Source organism: Poecilia latipinna, unplaced genomic scaffold (genome assembly GCF_001443285.1).
Source record: "Poecilia latipinna isolate Pla-1442-1.1 unplaced genomic scaffold, P_latipinna-1.0 Scaffold1041, whole genome shotgun sequence".
In the NCBI taxonomy this organism is placed as follows: Eukaryota; Metazoa; Chordata; class Actinopteri; order Cyprinodontiformes; family Poeciliidae; genus Poecilia; species Poecilia latipinna.
The window spans coordinates 288,759-311,812 of record NW_015113657.1 but is presented as its reverse complement, the minus strand read 5'-3'; the positions used below and the strand labels follow the sequence as shown (position 1 = coordinate 311,812).

At 36.0% G+C, this 23,054-nt stretch overlaps 1 protein-coding gene across 5 annotated transcripts; it reads right to left on the bottom strand.

The window, feature by feature from the left end:
• Positions 1 to 1,224: 1,224 nt before the first annotated feature.
• On the bottom strand, positions 1,225 to 4,966 carry LOC106959044 (alpha-methylacyl-CoA racemase-like). Of its 5 annotated transcripts, none has more exons than XM_015051313.1 (4): positions 4,525 to 4,966; positions 3,722 to 3,835; positions 2,913 to 3,196; positions 1,225 to 2,777 (listed from the first exon to the last, which is right to left on the bottom strand). In XM_015051313.1, the coding sequence occupies exons 3-4, from the start codon at positions 3,157 to 3,159 to the stop codon at positions 2,566 to 2,568; spliced, it is 459 nt and encodes a 152-aa protein (XP_014906799.1). In that variant the 5' UTR covers positions 3,160 to 3,196; positions 3,722 to 3,835; positions 4,525 to 4,966; the 3' UTR covers positions 1,225 to 2,565. The 5 variants fall into 5 exon arrangements, with proteins under 5 accessions (XP_014906799.1, XP_014906800.1, XP_014906801.1 ...); XM_015051314.1 differs by having other exon boundaries at positions 2,913 to 3,182; XM_015051315.1 differs by lacking the exon at positions 3,722 to 3,835.
• Positions 4,967 to 23,054: the final 18,088 nt, after the last annotated feature.

The following is a 23,054-nucleotide window of genomic DNA, read 5'->3' as shown; positions in this document are numbered from 1 at the left end:
CACTGCAACCAGACCCAGAAATGGTTAAGATGTGTTGGTGGAAAGTCAAAATAAAAGCCTTTCGCCATTTTTTTTGGGATGACTAGTGTTTACAAGAATGTCTGTAGAATCTTAACTGTAGTCCTCCTTCTTACTATGCTGAACCTAAATGTAAACCTCAATTGGACTTCTGAGTATCAGCATTCGTTACGAAATGTTAAATCTCTTTTGTCTCATCCACCTGTCCTCTCTTCTCCAAACATGTCTAGGGCATTTAAAGTTGAGGTGGATGATAGTGCTGTGAGAGCGGGAGCTGTATTTTTACAGGAAGGTGATAACGGAGCTGATCATCCCGTCTGTTACTTTTCTTGTAAGTTTATAAGAAGTCAGTTCAAGTACCCCATCATTGAGAGAGAAACTCTGGCTTTGCTTTTAGTGCTTCAGCACCTTGAGGTCTACCTAAGATTTAGTCCTGTGTTACCATCAAATAAAATGGAACAGACAACTTCTTAGCAGATGCTTTATCTAGAGTGTAGCTTATATAGTTACCTTCGGTTGGGAATGTTCCTTCCAAACCCTTTTGTTTAGGATTTTAAGGGGGGAGGTGTTACGGCCAGTGGCCTTTTTCTGTGTTTGTTTTGTTTTCAGTGGCTAATTAGATTGACTCCACCTGGAAGTGGGTGCTGCCCTGCTCGTCCTGTCCTACATCCTGAGGCCTACCGTGATTGGGTCATCAATTGCCGGCTCCACCAATCACTGTTGAGGCCTCCCTTTAAGAACCAAGGACATCCTGGGAGAAGGCGCGGCTGTTTCCTTTTGTTTAGACAGCTTGCCACTTTGTTAGGTGTTTCACTGCTGTTTGTTTGCTCTGATAGCTCTGTTAACCCTTGTTAGCTTTGATAGCTCGTGTTACACTCGTTTTTTCCCTGTGAGGGATCTTTGAATCTCTGTTAGAGATTTGTAGTTTGTTTTGCGTACCCTGTTCTGAAAGTCTATTTTTGTTTGGTTAAGTTTTTGGTTTACAACTGATTGTTTGTGTAATTTGTTTTGTTTAGTACTTTTCTGTTGTAAGTCCCTACATTTTGACTATTGTTAATTTTTACCCTCTTTATTTTGTTAAACCTAACAATAAACCTCTAAATTGTTAAAACCTTACCACCTAGGTTTTTTTTAATGTTACTTCCCTTTCCCCTGGCCGGGTCGTAACAGTATCTTTCCTCTGTGCTCATTCGAAGGTTGTTTAAAAGTTTCTGAAAAATGCTGCTGGGTCTCAACAGGTTGAATGCAGAGCATTTTTTCTCCAGATAAAACGATTAAAATCCTTCAACAGATTAACTCTTTTGGGTAACTTCCAGAAACGACAATAAAAAACATCTAAAACTAAAGTTTAAAGCACCTCCATATTTGCTGAGTTCTCTGGTAATGGTGTTTAAAATCCCTAAAACAAGCAGATTTGTTCTTTTTAAGCAGCGTGATTTTAGAAAAAGAATCTGGCCTCTAATTTGACAACATTCATTTAGAGTAGAAAAAAAAAACATTCCATTGATACTATTTAGTACAAACTTTCTTGCCTATAGCACCACACAGTGTTCACCCACAAAATGTTACAAGCTAAAAGTATGTAGGTAGAGGGATCTTTGATAATTCTTCGTTGCACACCCTTTGTAGTTCACCCAGAGTCCAAACTCTCCTTTTATGCTCTCAGCTCACCCTGCAAGTTTTCAGTGGGATTTATGCCTGAGGACTGACATGGCTATGGAGGAATGTTGAATTTGCATTTGATGAACCATTTCTGTGTTGGTTTGGCCATATGTTTGGAGCCTCCTAATCACCCTTTTTAATTTAATTTTCAGGATTATTTTATTACATTTGTATATAAGACAGATTTATATTTTAACAAGGTTTCAAGGGCTTTGGAAGGAGAAACAGACCCCCAGTATCAAACATCCTTTAATATCACAGTAGACATGAGGTGCTTTTCCACACTTTCGCCTTCTGTTAACACCAAGACTCACCAGGAGCGATTGTTGCTAAAAGCCCGACTGTTTGCCACCTGATCAAAGCGCTCAGTTCCAAAGCAAAATCCAAACAGAGTTTAGAAAGCTTCAAGTGCTTACGTTTGTGATGGTAGGACAGGATGGGGGTGGGGGGTATAGCTTTTTTCTGACATACCCCAAAGCCATTTGTTGAACTTCTCTTATTATCCTCTCAACTTTAACTGTTAGACTAAATCAGTCACAATAGTTCCAGTTGTTTATACTTTTCAATCATTGCTCTGACTGTAGATATTTTTATAAGCAGCTATTTTCTTCTAGTCACTTTCTTATTCATGGAGATCAAAATATACAGTATGCAGCAGTTGAAAGACTTGTTCTATTATACTTTACATTTCAAATAGTGGGTAACAGAACTGGGTCTCTGCATCATTTATAAGGAAGTCATAGAGAAGAAAATGACTCAATTGAATTTATGTGACATTACTCTGAGGATGACTACATTGTGGGTGGAAGAGCATCCAAGCTTCAAAGAAGAACTCTGAAGATCATCAGAAATCCTGCATTGTTCAATTCATATTCTGGCTCTTAATTAAGACTTCTGCAACAAACCAATATGACTATATATTGGTTTGGTAAGGTAACCCAACCAGTCCTTACCTGACATGGCGAGGTAGTTGATGTCATGTCCAGCTGCAGAAGCGTAACACCCACTCTGGCCATATCCCGTCAACCGGGCGTAGATCAGACGAGGATTTTCTGAAAGTAACTCACTTGGACCAAGGCCCAGTTTTTCCATAACACCTTAAAATGAGAAGAATAACAATTATTCATCGTTGGCTTCCTTACTGTGTTAGATTAAGCTCAATGGTTTTAAGACAAATTAGTAGTCACTTAAAAGTGTCCCCCCCCCCATCTTTTTACAGATTCAGTTCTGACCTTTGCGATAGGGCTCGAGGACAACATCCGACTGAACGCAGAGCCGCCTGAGCAAAGCCACGCCCTCTGGCGTTTTCAGGTTGAGGGCAACGGACTGTTTGCCGCGACCTTGAGTGTCCACAGTTGAGAAAACCTTGGTGCGGTCCACACGGATCACCTTGGCTCCAAAGTCTGCCAGGATCATGCCACAGAACGGTGCAGGGGCCAGACCCGCCAACTCGATGACTTTCACTCCCAGCAGTGCCATGGGTTTATGACTGCCAAGCTTATCTAAACATGCAGATCTCAATTCATGTAAGATAATGCACGGGTTATTTTAGAATTAAAAACATGTCACAAGCAAGACACTTGTGAGCGTTTTTCTCACTAAGCCCATCATTATGTTCTCCTGTTTCCAAATAATGTAATTCAGGCTGTTTTTCAAAACGATTCAACAGGTACTTGGACAAAGAAACTAACTGACTCACTGAAAAATAGCCTAATTATGCAGAATGTTCTGGTGAGCATTCAACGGCACGATTTTGCCTTTCTCCTGAAATTACATGTTGATCTCATTAAATTCAGATTCAGAGCCTTTTGCCATTGCAGCAAAATACATTATCTGACACTGCGTAACGCAGTCTTTTATGGTTAGTTGAAAATTATTGCATTTTTCTCTGCATTTCATCTATCAGTCAAATTTTGACAGCTCTGTACCACACTGACTAAGGCAGCATGGTACTGAGTCGCAAAAAAACAAACAAAATAATTTGCTTTCTTTAACACAACTGTGTTTGCATATTGTCCAAAACCCCCCCGAATATATTTACTTTGGTTTACTTATCCAATTACTGCAACTGTTCCACAGTTTAGGACTCTTTGCAACACAAGTTAGTATGTACAGCCCAGGATCGAGCAGGATCCTGTCCAGGAAAACTAGAAACCTTGCAGCAAAATAAGCACAAAAAACAACAACTGATTTGGTGATTATACCAATTTGTGAATACTTGAACTATTTTCAGTACAATGCAGGTACCATCCACTACTCAATGTTTCATACTGCTTTGACAGCTACTTTTCATTAAGCCCATATTTCTATATTGGAAATCTCTCTTCAATGAATCTATAATCTTAAGCATCATGTTTTCATTATATTAAAACTTTTTAAACAATTAATCTAGTGTGTTTTACTTAATTAAGTTACTGAAAGAAATTTGCTTTGTTAAATATTCTAGTTTTTATTTATGACTGCAAAGACAAATCTACTTCATCACAGTGCTTATTTCCCTGTTTCCAGACGGATCTATTGAAACAGGATCTAGTAAATAATAAGCATCTCAAGTAAATAGGAGCTGTAATTTAAGCACAATTGCTTATTTACCTATAAAATAGCTACTAAGAAAAATAAACTGAGGTGAAATGACAATGTTGGAACAACAGGTGGGTATGACAAGGAGTTATGGCTTCTCAAAGGCAAGATAACCCGCATACGTGCAACAAAGTAAAATATAACGTAAGTGAAACAGTAGCTTTTATGTTACAATACCAAAACAAGACATATATTTGCAGAATCTATTCATGCATGTGAACAAACATGCAAGTAACGTGTTTGAATAAAAGTTTATCAGCTCACCTCAGTCAGCTCAGAACTCCGAGGACAAACAGCTGGAGACTCGGCTCAAAATGAGCGGTTCCTTTATCTTTAGACTGAAGTTAGTCACACACAACAGATGGGTCACTGGCTAATGGGTTGACCTTAAATTCAAGTAAACTACGAGGCATACAAAACAGACAGTGTAGCCTATATAGTTCAGCAGGCATTCAATAATAATTCCAGATAGACATGCGTGGTTTAAGCATAAACTCCAGCCTCCGTGACTCCGTGACCGCTTCTGCGGTGTTGCTCAAAGATATGACGGGATGGAAGACTGGCGGAGGACGCAGGAGTTCACCCTGTCTTATGCGGGGAACGCTAACTCCTCCTGGTAGGGCAACTTTCAGGTTTCGCTGCGGTGCAAAGGTAACGAGATTCAAGAATAAACTTCCTGGTGGCGTCTGACGTCATCGCGTTGTTTTGCGATGGTCGTCTGGGAAACGACGTTTTTTTTGTGTCCATTAAGTTGGACTGACTTATTTTGTTTAATCTATTCATAATTCATTAATTTTGATAAAACCAGGCATCATTATGAAGAAACTTGCTATGTTCTTTTACACAATTAAAACATGAAAAGTGTAGCTTTATCTTTATGTAGTTCTCCAGTAGAAGCTTATTTTCCTGCAAATGCACTTGCCGCCGACAGACTTTGTCACAACATGGTGTGAAAGCTGTGATGTTTTGAAAATCTTTTTGGTTAAAGCTTTGCACACCTAGAGCCTAGAATTATTACCCATTCTTCCTCAGAAACTATCTCGAGCTCAGTCAGATTGGATGTAAAGAATCTGTACAGCAGTTCTCAAGTCACAGATTGTCTTTGCCATGTAGGTGTTTGGTCTTTCTCCTGCTGGAAAGGGAACCTCCATCCAACCCTTTTGCTTCTACAGAGATGCTTTCTTTCAAGTTTGCTTTGCATTTCAATCCATCTTCTCATTCATTCTGACCCATCTTTCTTGTTCTGCTGAAAATGACTCTTACCCACAGCATGATGATGTTGAGGAAGGTAATTTTCACGGTGGTGAGTGTTTGTTTGGTGTAGTGTTAGTTTTGCTCCATATATTGTGCATGTTGCCTAGAAAGTTCAGATTTGGCTTCATCTGTCTAGAGCAACTTCTTCTAATGTTTGATGCCCCCAACATAATTTGTGGGTTAAGGTTTCCTTTCAAAATTTGCTTTGTAAAGGACAGATTTCTGGATCACATAACTAAATATTCTTAATGGAAAATGGAAATAATTTTCCATTTTCACAAATGCATCACAATTGCAATTGTGATGCAATTGTCACTTTAAAGTTGCAACTTTGCCACATCTTTACCCCTGACCTTTCTGATTTGTCCCTTGTTCTTGATGGTGCTGTTTGTTCAGTAATAATGACAAATCCCTGAGGCCTCAGATTCAGAGACTCAGTCAACATCAGAGAGGATAAGAGCTAGTCGCATCATAGAAATAGGATTACAAAATCAGCAAGACAGACAGCAAGCAGTTGGAGATCATTTACGTCAACATTCACATCAGAATCCTCACATACGTTCAATAGAGTGCAGCTAAAGGGCTGACAGGCTTTATCACAACATGAGGACCAAAACAGACCATGTTGTTAAAGGAAGGCACGGATCTTCTCTGACACCTACCAAACAAGACATTTACTTTGAAATGGGTGTTGCAAAGTTTAGGTCATTGTCTTTTAGTTTTTTACTTTGCAATGTTGAAGGGCTCAGAGACAATGCAATCATGTTTTGGATGTCATAGGCCTGAATCTGAACTATGGCTGGCTTGATACAGGTCAATCTTTCAATTAGGAAAGATCTTTTAAAGGACCAATGGCTGCTTGTTTTTCTTTTCCCTGAAGAAGGAATATAATTAGAGAGCTCACTTGTTATGCCAGCCGACCTTAACTCCAATGAACCAAGATTAATTTAATGGGGACTGCAAAAGCAAGTAAACTGAGGAAGAAACTCATTTTAGGACCACTGGTCAACTGCGGAGTGGATTCTGATATAAACTTTAAGTTTTAACAACACAGTCCTTTATGGCCTGTCTGACAATGAAAACTGAATCAGCAAAAAATAGATTGGTGGCAGAAAATTCACTAAGGATTTCATCAAAAAGCTAGCAGAAAGAAATTCTGCTTGAAGAAAGTCCTTGTTCTCTGTCCAGCCAATTTAATGATTCAGCTGGAGGTACTTAACTAGTGCTCGTTCTCTGTTACACAGCCACAATCTAAATATGGTTGGAGAACTGCTGTGGATCTGAGAGCAGGGAAACAAAACTGCCAGTATGATTTGGCCCAATGATGCATTGAGTTTATGTAAGGACTCCTTCTGCCATCAGAAAATTGCTCATGTAGGTGTGAACAATTTTACCTATAACACCCTAAGAATAGGTCATGGCAGCGTCTAGCGGAAGAAACCGCAACCCACAATGACTGCAACAAATACTTATGGTATTCTAGTGTTACTTGAGATGCCAAAGTAGTTTCACACTGTGACAAAAACTTGTGGCATGTGCTTTCAGTGCCTGAGGCATTTCTATCCTCACAGGCTTTGCTTGTGATCAATAATTTTGATTTTGCACCTTGTTAATTTTTTAGTGCTGCCTCAAATTCTTGCTACATGTGCATGCCAATTTTTTCAACTTTTTCTGTAAGTAAGAAAACTGCTGAAACGTATTATTTTCATCCTTCACAATTAGGTACAAATGAAAAAGAAATACACTGAAGTTTACGGTTCTAATTTGACAAAGCTTATTAATGAAGTTCAAATGGGATTTAAAATATTTGCAAAATACTGTGTTGTTTCAGTGTTTTCAACAGGTATTGTTATAAAACCTAATCTCCTTGTCATTTAGTATCATAAGTTCAATAGCCAGGCAGATTACATTTTGAACAGCTGCTCTGCAGAAGAAATAATATATCCTTTCCGAGAGTATCCTTCAGGGTTTTAGGTGATTTCTGCTTCTTATTTTAAGAAATGTAGGGCAATAGGAAAGCCTTTTTGCAGAAATTTTCCTGCTAGCAAGTTCAAAGTCAAATCAAAAGCAGCCTTGCCATGAAAAGGCTGCATAGGCATTCTTAATTGAGTAGAAAATACTCTCAGCAACAAAAGAAAGTTCATCACGGTGTGACAAAAGGAACATGACAGAGACGCTCTTCAAAGGAACAGACTTTTGAGCTCATTTCTTCAGGTCATCAGCTTGAGAATTGTTGCTGCTGTGCTTTTACCAACTAACGTGTTAATGACGTCACTAATTTAATGCTTGGCATATGGATGTGCCATTTCACTTTTTCACTCAGCAGTTGAAGATGTTATTAAATTATAAGTATTTGTACAGCAATTGTGGATTATTCCTCCTGTCTGAACTGGTGTAACTGAATCTGACTTCTAGACCATTTTGTTCAAACTCACCTTAACTTCCTGACTGTTGTTGTTGTTGTTGTTGTTGTTGTTGTTGTTGTTTCAATATTTCCATGTAATGTTTTGTTGCTCATAGTACCATCTGTTTTGTATCACAATCTAACTGGGCTTTCCTGTGGCTTTTTTGTTTTTGTCAAAGTAAAGAAAACAGCCTAATTTTTTTTTAACTTTTATTCATTTGAAACACAGATCAAACATGACTCATAGTTATAAGGAGAAAAAAAGTCTATTAGGGCCTATTAATTCGTCTCTCTTATTGCTGTTTATGCACTTGAATAAAGTAAATGTTTCATTTTGCTGAATGTTAAGTGTTTTCAAAATGACCATTTTCAAATGTAATTGTATAAATATACCCTTTTCAATTATTTTTCTTTAATTACAATTTAGAAAATTCAAGGATGTGCTTGACAAATTATCTTCTGCAAGTTTAATAATTCCTGACACTGGATGTTTTTTTCATATTAGACATTCCCTTTAAGTTCAATTTAGAGCTGATTGAAAAATTTGTCATGTTTATCTTACAGTGTTATTCCAAGTAGTCACACAGTACACCTAAAAATGATAAAAAAAAATTATTAAAAACTTTAATCAGAAACTTTTAAGTAGCTTGTGTAAAACTAAAAACATAAATAAAACTTACAATTCAACCCCAAATTGATTCACTAACTTTTTTGCTGCAAATTTAAAATACCTTCAGGCTTTAAAAACTGCTGGCAGATTTTTTTAGTTGCAGTCGGTCGCTTGATCCCATGAACCAGAAAGGAAGCTACTGAATAAGTCCAAAAATCTACATGAATCCAACACATTTCGAACACTGAGAGATTATGAATAGTTTCTGCCAAGTTACTGTGTCTTTTCCTGTTAAAATCACAATCATCAGTGGGAATAATGAAGATTTTACCTGATAGACTAAAGTGATTTATTGTTACAAAAGAATAACAATAGCAGAATAAAAAAAAGAAGAAATGTATCTTGCAAAATTTTACACAAACCTATAAATCTGTTGCATATGGTGTGGATTATAATTATGTCTCCTTTACTCTGGTATACTCTAAAAGAAATGTCTCTAATTTACAGTAAAATACTGGCAGCTGTGGTTACGAGAATTTTATCGTATTTATACAGTGTAGATCAAATTAAAATCTGGTTCAAGCTTTTGCCTTCATAGGTCATGGAGTCTTCCTGTGTGTCATTTTTTGACAGTATAAATGTAGCTGTTCTATGAAGGCCTCGGATGTTTGTTGAAGAGCATCAGAAAACAAACAGCATCACAAAGTTCAAAGATAAAGTTGTGAAGAAGTTTTAGGCAAAGTTAGGTTATGAACCAATATCCCCAACTTTAAAAAAATCCCCAGTAAACCTTATCAATTTGAATAGCTTCTATATTAAACATATAAAAAAAAGCTACATCTGTTTTGTTCTAACTTAAAGTTTTTGAGCTAAATAAATTGGATTGTTTTATTTTTGCTTTTCTGTGCTTGTATATTCTTCAGACATAGCTGAAATTTTGCTCCCAGAAATGTAGACAACTACAGTGCAGCAGAGTAGCAGAAATCCTCAACAATATGACAACCTTGAATTGAAATGTCACCTTGTGCCAGCAGATGTGGACTGATGGTTTATGTACGATTTCAGTGGCTCGGTTTGCAAAGGTCACCTTACCTTGACTGTCAGATTTTGTGCAAACCCAGATGTGAGATTTTTATTTATTTATTTATTTATTTATTTATTTATTTATTTATTTATTTATTTATTTATTTATTTATTTATTATTTGTGCAACATTTTCTACCAGAAAGAAGAGAGATGCAAGAGACAAGGTAAAAGAGGCGTCTTCATTTCTGGGATAATCTTGATTTGTAAAGGCAATGTAATTTAGACTCATTCAGCTCATACATAAGACATAATTACAGCTTTCAACTGAACTTTTTCATATTCGTCACCGTGTTCACACCTCACAGAGCTGCTCAGCAAAGCACTGCCATCTGCTACATGAAAAAGCAGTTTGAAAGGGGAAAATTAGACAAAAAAAGAAAGCGATAAATGCACAAGTATGAGGAAAATATTTGATGTTATTTATCCTGTTGGATTACTGCACCTGTCTGAAAAAATGGAAGTAATTTTGAACTTGAAGATATCTAAAAAAAAACAAAACAAAACAAAAAACCCCCCGATGTCAATAAATAGAAATGAGTTAAAAATTATCTCTCAGTGTTCAAATATTTTGAAGCAACATTGTAGTCTTTGTACAATAACTCACCCACAGATGGATTGTTAGAAACAATTTTGCTCACACCAAATATTTTTGGGATCTTTTTGTGTTTGTTCACACCTGAACCTAGCATTAAAGAAGATAAGCAATTTGTTTTACAGCTTCTCCGTTTCATTTGTGTTCAGGTTTGTAGCTCTCCGTGGTTAGATTTATTTCCATGACCAAATTCAAAGGGTTGAATAAAGTGCTAAGGAGCAAAGTGGGAGAGCAAAGCAGTCGTGATCTGCAGTTAAAAGTAGCTGGAAGGTGATAATGTTACATTTGGAAAACAATGGAACTGCTGATTATTAATCATATGTTTATTTCAATATTTATGTATTTTATAGCTGTAAGTTACGTTTCTTCAGCAATGATAATGACACACATTGTCATTTCTTCTTTGTAGAGACAAATTGTTGTCAAATTAACTTCCGATTCCATCATTTATTTGTTTTGTCTGACTGGCTCTAATGTTTGATTTTGTTTATCAGCCTCCCTGCTGAGACTGATCAAGACTGAAAGAAATTGATTTGAATAAAATCCCAACAAATGATTGCAGAGGGGTTCAGGCAGTTAAACTGTAGCAATGGCTCCAGCAATAATAATAATAATAATAATAATAATAATAATAATAATAATAATAATAATAATAATAATAATAATAATAATGCCAAAATATGGTAAGATGAAGTGAAAGTGAGAGGGCTAGACTATCCCCACACCTGGAAAGATAATAAGATGATGAGAGAAAAAGTTTTCGAATGTTAGGAAGGAGAAAAACTTGAGATCTTTGGTGAAAAATGCCAATATTGCCAAGAAACACATGGGAAGTGAAAAATCTCTGAATGCCACTGGAGCCTTGACTCAATGACAATAACAGCAAAGAAGCATTATGGAAAATCCTTTGCTAAACAGCCTTTTCTGCAGGCATCAGGTCCACGAGGATTCCCACGTTGAATCAATACATCCCAAGCATTGTTGGGGTCTCTTGAATCTTTTATGTCTCTGTTCCTGAGCTGCTGCTGAATGTGTTCAGTGCATTTGCAGTTGAAACTTTCAAGTGGAAATTATTTCAGTCAGGCTCCATGTACAGTAAAGATTGATAAATCTTGGTATTGATTTATCTGCAGGGAGCCTGCAACACTCCAATGCACAGAGGAGAACATTCTCCTCTGCTGCAAGGAAGAATTGTCATCATGAATTTGGCAAACGCCACGCTTGAACTTTTATTTTTTGTAAAGAGAATGTGACACATTAAGAGCACACTAAGTTCAATTAATTAAACAAAATAATATCCCACCGTTCTCTTGCTTATCTTTATACCACTTAGTTCTGGGTGCATGGAAATGTCACAAATACTAATGCATTGTGTCATTCATTTTTTTCCTGCTAGGATTCATTAGAAGAGTTTTTTTTCCCAGGTTCAAATCCTTGTATAGAAAACAACTTTAAATGTCAAAACCATGAATTGCTTTGAATTTATAGTGGATTTTTACCATTCATTCAAAATAAAATATAACACTAATATTATATCGACTTAAGTAAAGTCATGTAAACATAATAAATTAATCAATCAATCAATCAATCAATCAATCAATCAATCAATCAAATTTTATTTGTATAGCACATATCAGCAGCAAGGCATTTCAAAGTGCTTTACATAATTAAAATAAAAACAGAGAAAGAGAGAGATTTTAAGAAAAAGAAACAGTGAGAAAGAGAAATAAAAAGAAATTAAAGTAAAGATAAAGAGATTTAGAAATAAAAAATAAGACAAAATAAAAAATAAAATAAAATAAAATAAAAAATAAAAACATTATCCACATGAGGACTTGCCCTTATGGGATCTCCTCCAAAATAAGAGGCTCTACAAGCCTTTCCTTCTGTAGGACTTTAGTCAAACCGCCATTTGACAAGGACTCAAATCTTTAAAACTTCTTTACATAAAGAGATAAAAAATAAAGATAAAAATATTAAAAACATTAAAAACATCAAAAACATTGAAGACATCAAAACCCACTCTCTAATACTAATCTAGCCATAAGCAACTCTTAACAGGTGGGTTTTAAGTTGAGATTTAAAGGCACCCAGTGTTTCAGCTGTTTTACAGTTTTCTGAAAGTTTATTCCAGATTTGTGGTGCATAGAAACTGAATGCTGCTTCTCCTTGTTTGGTTCTGGTTCTGGGGATGCAGAGCAGACCAGAACCAGAAGATCTGAGGGGTCTAGACGGTTGGTACAGCAATAACAGATCTTTAATGTATTGTGGTGCTAATCCGTTCAGTGATTTATAAACTAACAACAGTATTTTAAAGTCTATTCTCTGAGCTACAGGGAGCCAGTGTAGGGACTTTAAAACTCTATCTTCCTGGTTTTAGTGAGAACGCGAGCAGCAGCGTTCTGGATCAGCTGCAGCTGTTTGATTGATTTATTAGTCAGACCTGTGAAGACGCTGTTGCAGTAATCAAAACGGCTAAAGATAAACGCATGGATGAGTTTCTCTAGATCGTGCTGAGACATTAGTCCTCTAATTTATAAGCAAACTAAATAAATAATATTTAATATTGAATATTTATTATTCAGGCTCTCTTTTAAAATTCTTACTGTTTTTTTTTAATGAAGCCATGTTTTTTGTGTTTATTTTTGTCTTATTCCGAGATATTTCACACTTGTCTGTTATTCCCGGGTGTGCTTATAAAGTTTTGAATTGATCTGTGTCATTGTTTAGTTTTCCCTCATCTTCTTTGTCCTATACTCTCCTCCTCGGATCTATTCATTCTGTTGATTATTCTCACCTAATCCTGATTCTAGTAATAAACTTCGGTTTCTATCATTCATGTCCAGATGCTTCCATTTCTACATCTCTCTCTAGTAGTTTATTTGTTTGTTTGTTTGTTTGTTTGTTTGTTTGTTTGTTTGTTTGTTTGTTTTGCAATGCCAGTTTCAAGCTGTTTTGCAGTGAAGCTTCATGAAGCATTAAAATAATTCTGATCACTGGGGCGATTCATGTCTCGAGGACCTGAAACCGTTTAAATTAATTTGGTAAAGTGTGCTTGAGGAGATTACAGCAACACCTTGTAAGGAATTTCCCCCAGAAGGGGGGGCCAAACCACAACCTGCCCGAGAGCGCCACACTTAGTTTAAGGGTGTCTGTAGAAAAAAAATGCAATTGCAACTCATCAAAAACGCTGCTGCCAAGGAAAATGAACCAGAGAGGTGCAGAAACTGTTGGTTTCTTTAAATCAACATTGAAAGCATGTTTGGGTGCAGTAGCTTTGAAGCAAAAACAGTGAAGTTTGTTCTATGCCTTTAATATTTGCATTTCTACATCTGTTTCTCTATGAAATGCTTTTATGCTCATACTTTGTTATTTTCTTTAGATATCCTGTAAAATACTTTGAATTGTATATGCATAGTGCTGTGTACATAAACTATCCTGGCCTTAAGTTCATTACAATAAGAGCCATCCTTTAAGTAAATAACTTCTATCATGCTTCTGTTTCTCCTCTTTTCAAAAACTCATCTGTTCCCATCCACTGTCCATCTTTAATAACAGAAATGAGTATCCATGTTGACCTGAACACGGTGAGTCATCACATGCTGAACTTAACGGTACAGTTGAATGTTTATTAACAGTTTTACCTCTGTAAACTTGCTTATGTGACGTCTTTGCTCAATTTGTGTATGACTAGTTTCATGTAAAATGCATTTCCCTTTATCCAGCTTCCTCTGTTGGCATTTTAATGAGGATGATTGTAGTTGCACTTTGTGCTTCTCATGTATTAGCATAAAATTTCATCTCGGTGATAAATGGTGGCTCTCAGAACACATTCCTGTGTAATCGACTCTCTCATTTGGCTTTGGAAACCGATACACCATGAGTCATAATAAGACCAGACAGAAAAATTTTGAATCGTCTCATAGCTTAGACCATTACTGGTTCAAATGTCCCTCAAATATTCATGTGTTACTCTGCTATCACCTCTGGCTGCTTGGGGAAATTTAAATAATGCATCAGATGCCCTCCTCCAACTATTATCATCTTCATTTCATGTTGTTAGCTTTGGGTGCTTCCCATAGTTTGATTAGCTATTTCACATCCTCTATTTAACCTGCTAGGAATGACAGAACTACCAAACCAAAGAAAGAAAAGCATGATTAAATTAACAACTCTAAAAAGCCCCTTATGTCTTCACTACTGCACTGCATTTCGCTTATAATGATTCACTCCAGGTGCTTAAACTCATCAACCTGTAAAACCTCTACTGAAGCAGATTCATTGTCCTTCCCGTCTCTCTAATTCACACTCATGTTCTGTTTTGCTTCTGCCGTCTCTTGTGTTTGTGTTTCAGGGACATTTCCAGGCTCTCTAACCTACTACAAGCACGTTAGACAGAGTGTGGAATATAAATTTTACATTAAATATCACAAAGTTTATTTAATTTAACTAGCATCACTGAGGAAACTGCTACTTGGTCTTGTCTTCTTAGTTATTTGCAGTAATATGAAACCAGTCAGAGTCCTTGTTTGTGCTCACAGTCTTGCTGAATAAAGCTGATTCTAATTACTAAGCTGCTCACAGATTCCTGCATTCATCTGATATCTCGGCTGTTTTGGTCTGCATTTTCCCTGGCCCTGTTTCCCTCCCAACAGTTTTCTGAAGATGTCTGTGATGTTGCTGCTGTAAGTTAAAACTTGTTTTGTGATCTCTGTTACATCAACATGACCATTAGTTTTCCGTATAAAGCCCCTATGTGCCGAACTGTTTATTTTCTTCTGTGCTTGTCAGTCTTATGCGCAAAAAAAATGATGCAAGGCAACTCATCTTTAAAAAATGGAGCTGTCAACGCCATCAAAGAATGCCCAGAAAAAAATATTTTGGTGTTTCCTTATAATGAAACATCATCCTGTGTATAGGCTGCTGTATAAATAAATCCTTTTAGGTACAGTGTTGCATTTTTTAGCGGATTTATCTGCTTGTTTCTAGCATTTCTTTTATTCATTCTCTTTGTACGTCAACAAAACACTTTAAAGTTACATTTTCTAAAAAATGACTGTCCACCTAAACTGGACAGTTTGGTAATGACATTACCACACTAAATTTTTTGAGGATTTTTTAAAAGATTTTTTTTTCTTAAAAAATCCTCAGAAAAGCAAGTCAGAGAGTACACCGAAATTAATGGAGGTAAAGCTAAATAAGAACTTAAAAGTTGCTCTTCACAGATGACTGAACTTTAACTATTTTAATTATTTTTTTTTTTTTTAGGTTTTAGGCGTGCAAAACAGGCCAAGACATTCTGCCCAAATTTCCAGGTGAAGTGTTGAGAACGATGGTTCTACAAACAAAGACTGATTGTCAAATATAAGCTGCATTTTTCAGATCATTACCATGTACCATATTCCTTCCACTTCACAAGTATGCACTATTTTGTTTTGGTTTATCATGTAAAATTCAAACATAATACACAAAAGTTCATGGTTGTAATGTGACAAGATGTGAAATGGTTTAACAACTTGGTCTAAAAACTTTTGCAAGGCACTGTACTGTCCATGTATTTAGATCAAAGTACAAAAAAGAGACATTATACACAGGAAATGAACAAAAATACTTTTCTGATTGGAACATAAACCCTGCTGTGAAATGGCCACAACTCCTCTAAAGCATTGCTTTCATCTGTGCAGTTTCCTGCTCATGGACAAAGTTTAGAAACTAAAAGTAGGACGATTTTTACAAGCTATGCAATTCAACTTCAGAGTCACATTTTAGAGTAGATATCTTTATGTAGAAACCTTTTTTTTTTCACTTTTTGACCAGATTGTGCATTGCATAGATGGATATAGTGTCATCTTTCCTCCTATCATATTTTACTTAAGGGAAAGATTCCAAATTTGTTCCAAGTAAAATTAATTCATTTTTATAAAACTTTGTTCACAGATTTACTAGTATTACTCTCATTTCAATTGTTAATTATTCAGAAAGCTAAAGCTTTAAACTTTAAATAAATCATGAAAGAACACCTGCCATTAGATGTGCATTTGGAAATTAAATGGACCTGAAGGTCCATTCATAATCCTTGGCAAATGTATAGCTTTTAAATAATTATAACTTTGTGACCTGAAAATGCATTTCTGTAGAATAGCTCTTGAATAGCTCAGGCCAAATATGTGTAAACAGTAGGTCAGTCTGCTCTGACATAAAGAGCAATTTTGGGTTTTTGCTGCACATAAGAGAAAAGATTGGTTGGTACTCTGGGCCATACATAAAAAGACTAAGTAGCATTTAGCCACCTGAAATGAGTTGGGATTTTGGGGGGGTATTTGAATCATTACTGTTCAAACTTTACCTTTAATTGCATAAAGTTACCTAATTTTTAAAGTGCAATCAGTAATACTTTTATAACAAATTTATATCTGTAATGATTTCTTGGTTAATGTCAAGCTGTCATAACAAAGACATTTTGAATAATGTCAACTTTGTATTAAAAGTGTCATAATTTACCGAATGACGCTTTATGACAACAGTCATAAATATTCATGAAGGCTTATTCATGTTCATGACAGATGTTATGTCATGTTTATGACAGTGTCATGACAGTCTTATTCAAGCCCCTTCAAATAAAGTGTTACCGGTATTTCTTTAGCTGATTTGTCAAACTAAGCAAAAATAAATTCTGGATTTTATTCAGCTGGATGCTCAAACTTGTGGGAACCTTGATACTTTATAAGAAGCTTTGTGATTAGAGGGGCTCTTTGGATTTGAAGCACTGAATGGCAGATAGCATGCTTTACTCAGGGCAATTTTGTGAAAGTTGTTCGTCCAAGAAACACACTGGTAGCAGCGAAGTTACACAGGATATGTATTTACTTATTTTGCTCTGTACAATGTTTTGCCCTTTAGCAGCAGCACAAAAGCAAAGTATGGAGCAAAACCGAGCTACATACTCTCTCTCCTCCCTGTTTAGTGGCGGACTTTAGTCATGGCCGTTTTTCAGTGATGGCAGTTTACCAAAGCTGCACAAAGATGATGGAAACACCCCGCTGTTAGTCCACAGATCTTTATTGCCCTCTGTTGGTCATGATGAATCAAGCGTTTTATTCCAGATGACACCTGCCTAGACATTGTTTCTACCAAAGTGAAAAAAGAAATAGCAGGACCTGTGGTGATGAAACCACAGCAAATTATCTCTGAAACAGCTTAAGGTGCTAGGAAGAACTTCAAAGCTTCCTGTTAAGTACCTTTGTGGTACTAAATAGATTTTTAATGCTTGGATTAAGCTTGGACTATTATTTTTTTTTCCTCTGATGAAAGGTAGCATGGGGTGTCTTCAGGAATCATGCAGCTTATCTTCACAATAAGGTGAAATTAAACAAGAAAATTGTTTTTTCCTTATTTGGATTATTGATTTTTTTTTTCCCCTTTTCTCCATAAAAACAGTCTAAAAAGGATTCACTCCTAACATTTCTTTGACTACATGGAATATAGTGACTAACATTTGCCACAACAAGCCGTTTTCCACAATAAACATATGGAAAAAGGTGATCTGCTCAGATGCGATTAAAAGAATTACTTTTGGCCAGCATGTAAAGCTAACACTGCACATCGTCTTGAATAAACATTCCAGAGTACATTTTCATAATATAATCTTTTTTACATCGAAAATTCGACTCGATTCTGAACGATGTAGAAAAAAATGGTTAGCCAATGCCTGCATCTCACCGAACGTATGCCAAATGAATCTTTTTATGGCATGGTGGCTTTTGTGCTCTAAGCTCAGTGCTGTGAAAATTATTCATAAATGTTCAGACAGACAACTATCAGACAGGAACCCTGCAGAGATAAAGAGATAAACGAAGTTCTGGCAAAAGTGGTGAGGACTGTTCATTCCAAGGACAAACTGTCCCAGGTCAGAACCATTGTGTTAGGTTGTAGCAGTCTACCCTTGAAATGGCTCTCATTGTTTTTCACATAAGGAGTTTAGATTATTACAGTTCCAATTATCTGCTACTATTACTGCAAACAGATTTTTTTTTACATCAGTGCAAATATTGATGACATAATCTCATACATGTCAGAAGACACAGGTGCTGTGTTTGTTGCGAGCGTGGAATAAAAGACTAAAGAAAAACACAAGTTTTTGTCTCGAAAAATGCCAAAACACAAAGGCACCTGGTCAGTTCAAGCATTTTACAAGTTATACACCCTTCTAGTATTTATATGTTATCACCTTATGTCTGATGAATTTCATCATGGCTAGGTGTATACTGATGACTATTGTTTCAAATTGGCTCACACCACACTTAACCGCCCCAGAGAGATCGCTCCTGGATGTCTGCATTTCTCATTAAGTTTGTTCAAAGGTTTGTTGCGTGTAGGTAGGACGTATTGTTTCCCTACCTGCTATAAAAGTTGTTATCTGATTACATAAATCTCATATTAGGGATATTATTAGTAACAACGACAACAGGAGTACACTCGTGTGTTTACAGTCTGACTTTTATTTGTGGCTGGAAAGTAGCTTGGTCTGGAGTTCACAACTCGAGGCCATTTTCCCTCCTTACACGTGAATACATCCCACTTTGCACCTACGCCATTCAAAACATATTACACATATCTCACATCAGTTTATTTTCTCTTGTTGTTTAAACATTTTTGATGATTTATGGAGATATTTAATTGCAAAATGCTTGACTGCCGAGGAAAACTTAAAATTGTTTTCTTAGAATTTTATATTAATCTCTACTGCTAGAAACTGCTGGAAACTGATTCTGATCCAAGATTGGGTCCCTTTGATTAAATATGGCAAATTATAATCCTTGATCAGAACAATATAAATGAGTGTCCTTCTATAGATGGATTTTTTTGTTTTTTTACTGAAGTTATAAAATGACAGAAAACACAGAAAAATACTGAAAATGAATGGATTCTCAGTACTGAAGGTAAACATTACAAAACACAAACTGATGCAGGATGAAAACGACCAGCATTCAGAGAGAAATCAGTTCGTGTTTTTTCATACAGATGTGTTTCCATATTGAGTAATTTAGTTGATGAATGACTTATTTCATTATCACAGTATAACATGTTTGAAGTGTTTATTGGATGTTTTTGATGGCTTATAGTTAATGAAAACCTAAAATTAAGTTTTCCCACAATCCAACCACATCTCCAGCTATCTGTTTTTACACTTCTTTTCCTATAACACTTTTTACTTTCATTCAGGCCTCCTTTAATATTCTTGGATGTTACTCTCTGTGACCAGCTTATTTAGCAATTACCTTTTGTGAAGAAGTCAAAACTTAATATTTCTGTTTTAAAAACTAACATAGCTTTTTTAAATATATATCTTTATTCTGTTTGTTTTCATGTCTATTATCCAATTTACAGCCATTACAACTCTCCTTTTATTTTATTTTATTTTTTTACTGAATGACATGGTGGTATTCATGTTAGAAAATCAAATCAGGTTGCTAACTTAGTTTCAACCTCCAGGCTGTGTTTTTGTATCCTTTGCTTGTGTCTAGTATGCAGTTCTGAAATAAAAAACTAAAAAAATCTTAGCCTGAGCTGGCATTGATGGTCATTCCACAGCTCGACATGGAAATAACCGCATGCTCGCACATTTAATGAGGTCATCAGTCTTTAAATATAGTTTTTCGTGTCAGCGAGTGTCAAACATTGAACAACCTAAGCTTTGACGTGCAAGTGCTTTATTCCACTTTACAGTTCCAGCTGCTTCGCTGTCTTTCTCTGTCAGCGGGATTTAAAGTTACATTTTGAAGTTTCACCAAGCTTACACAGGCTGCTGAGATGGGTGCTGCAGTTGGTGTTTAATAAATTGCTTGATATTTAAACTTATTAGTGTTTGAAGCAGTACTTCTAAATCAGTGTGCAAACAAAAAATGCCACTATTTCTGCATGATAGCTTCTTTGAACATGGACTTTGGATCATGTGAAAGGAAGGCAACCATTACAACCCTTATATCTATTTTTAGCCTGGGCTGCGCACACCTGTTTTTCCACTCTAAAACAAATTCATTATATGTCATGTGAAAACATAAAGCATCACTATATACTGATAGACTTTCTAGAATATCTTGACATGAAACAAATTCAGATGCTTCGAATGCCTAAAAAAACATTTTCAAAAATGTGCAAAAAATAAACCTAATCAGGATTGTTTTATGTAATGTACAGTGGCTGTGCTCTGTTAACTTTCTTTCATCTAATGGTTGAATTAATCCCAGCCAGGTCTTGTTTTAGCAGTATAATTCTTAGAACTGTCAAGTAAAGAAGTCTGAAAGGCAGAAATAAATTATTACAACTGCATTCAGACGCAGCAACGTTTTAAGAAATAAATTAGGCTTAACAACACAAATCAGGTCTTCTTTTCCTAAACTTGTCAGCTTGAATTACAACATGATTGGATTGGGCTTGGTGCTTTAAAATAGCCTAAACAGAGACAATGCCAGGATGTCAGGTGACGTTCATTTATGTCTTTAACAGGGAACAACTTCAACCAGTCCAGGAGTGAGATGAAGAAATGCTGTTTTGGACCCCAAAGGAATGAAAAGTTTCAGCTGTAGACCTTCAAACAATTTACTCAAGGTCACCAGGAAATGTTGGTGTGGCTATGACAGCAACGGTGGAAAATGTAATTATTCTTCAGAATTGGGATTTTATGTTGTAGCCTCATGCAAAGTAGTGGATACATTCTCAGATGAGTTGAGTGTGTTTCTATTCAGACCCTAATTCACATTCAGTGCAAACATTTGACATCAGAAGTCAAATAAGTATTATATACAGTCTATTTCTGTGTAATTTATTCCAGTAAATCTACAGCTGTAGCTGTAATGATGGATTTAATTATGTGGACAGAGGAACATTTTGTATGTACATTTTGTTTACATACTTACATAGCAAAATACCTACATTGCAAATCAATGGGTCCAGTTAATGGGTTAATAAAAGTATTACGCAAAAATGCTTCAAACCCAAAATTAGAAATAACCTTTGAAATTTTGGTCACATGTTTTCTATTCTGATATCAGTGGAAGAGGACATTAGTAAGCCTTTTGTCATTGCTCAATTTAGCTTAGGGTTAAGACTATTTACTTTTATACTTATCGGCCAGAATCCATGTGGTTGACCCATTGCACACTTTTGAATCCATGTGTTATCCACACGTAAAACCCCTTTATAGTTCAAAAAACCTTGTAATATTGTCGTTAGTATGGGAATCATATGCAACAACCAACATTTGTGCTACTTATGCACAGCAAAACAGGTAGGTGCTTAATTTGTTTCACTTGGGATTGGAAGGATAAAAAGTTTCCAAGTTGTACTTTTTACATTTTTCTATACAAATAAAAAAAAATCTGTACATTAATTTGTCCATCCCTTTATTTTTACTAGTACAATTCTAATTAGAAGTGTTGCCTCATATGTTTCCACAGTAAGTTAAACTGTTAGGCTGGGGGAGAAAAAAAATCTTCCTTCGGAGAAAAATAACTTGCCCAGGTCAAAAACAATGCATTGCACGCAGATTTATCATTATTATTATTATTATTATTATTATTATTATTATTATTATTATTATTATTATCATTTTAGTTTATTTTTTTCTAAAAAAGATGCATGAAAAGAAATCTCCTCGAAAAATGGAAAGACTCAAGAGAACACATTAAACTTCAGTTCAGTTGAATAATAAATCTTTAACCATTCATATAAAGAGGAAATGTCGGCGAGACCATAACACAGGGTAAGAGAGGGTTGATTCAAGAGCAACAAAAAGGGCAATCATTAACCTTTAAGTCAATAAACAGCAACTGAACATCAGCAGTAGGTGTTCAGATGTGTCTCCTGCGGAAACACTGATGAATATTTCCATTCTTTCAGTCTCAAAACGAAATTGAGGCCAGAGTCACCGACAGTTATGAGCCTGATCATGTTTCATATGAAACACCGACACAGAAGGGAGGAAGTGGTGCCGGTTTCCTCTTCAGCTGCGTGACTGAATATAAACTGTACAGCCGCAGGCTTCAGATAGGGGGCGGGAGTACAGTAGCTGCTCACACAAAGCTTTGACTCTTTGACCCCTATTTGAAAGGACTAATCTGGCACTCAGACACAGATGATGGATGTTTCTGTCTGGGAGTAAATATCAGCAATTCAAATGTAACGTTTCCACAATGCACTGTTTTGAGTCACAAACCTTTCCTCAGCTACAAAGTTTGTCATACATTAAATAGCAACAAGGTTTCTGTTAGGAAAGGGGACTCACCCACAGCAATTGTATAATATGTATCAAAGAAAACACAGCTATGAAAAAAAAAATCTTTCCATTCCTGATGAAATAAAATTTAAGCAATGTTTAATAGTTTTCACAGAGACTGAAATATGTTGCAAAGCTGTAATAAACCTTTGCCTTGTTTGTAACAGGGCAAAAGGTCAACAGTGACATGCCATGTGGGAGTGGACACTGACATTTGTCCCCATTAACTTGCATCTGTGAGTGGAAGCTGGATTGTTGGCTTCAAGGAAGCAAATACCATTCAGGCTTCACTTCCAATTCATAGTTATGTGCTGCTATGTACTTGCCTTTCAAAAACAAGCCCCAATTAAAACATGGAAAGGTTTAAGGGAAATTAACACAGATACCTCCAGAAACACCTCAAGCTAAAAGAGCACAAAACCTCTATGTGGATTTAGCAGGAGAGACATCCATTTATCAGAGAGAGTCGCTCATTTCATAATTTACACTTATTACTGAGATGGGCTATCTTAAATTCATCCGAAATCTCTTTTTCAGCTAGAGAAAGAACCTGTGGCTTCAAAAGGTTCCATTTC

Excerpts from the sequence above, each read along its gene's own strand:
- LOC106959044 (XM_015051313.1), bottom strand. The coding sequence starts at position 3,159 with ATGGCACTGCTGGGAGTGAAAGTCATCGAGTTGGCGGGTCTGGCCCCT. Across the intron at positions 2,778-2,912 it reads CCTCGAGCCCTATCGCAAAG|GTGTTATGGAAAAACTGGGC; the intron begins GTCAGAACTGAA and ends TCTCATTTTAAG.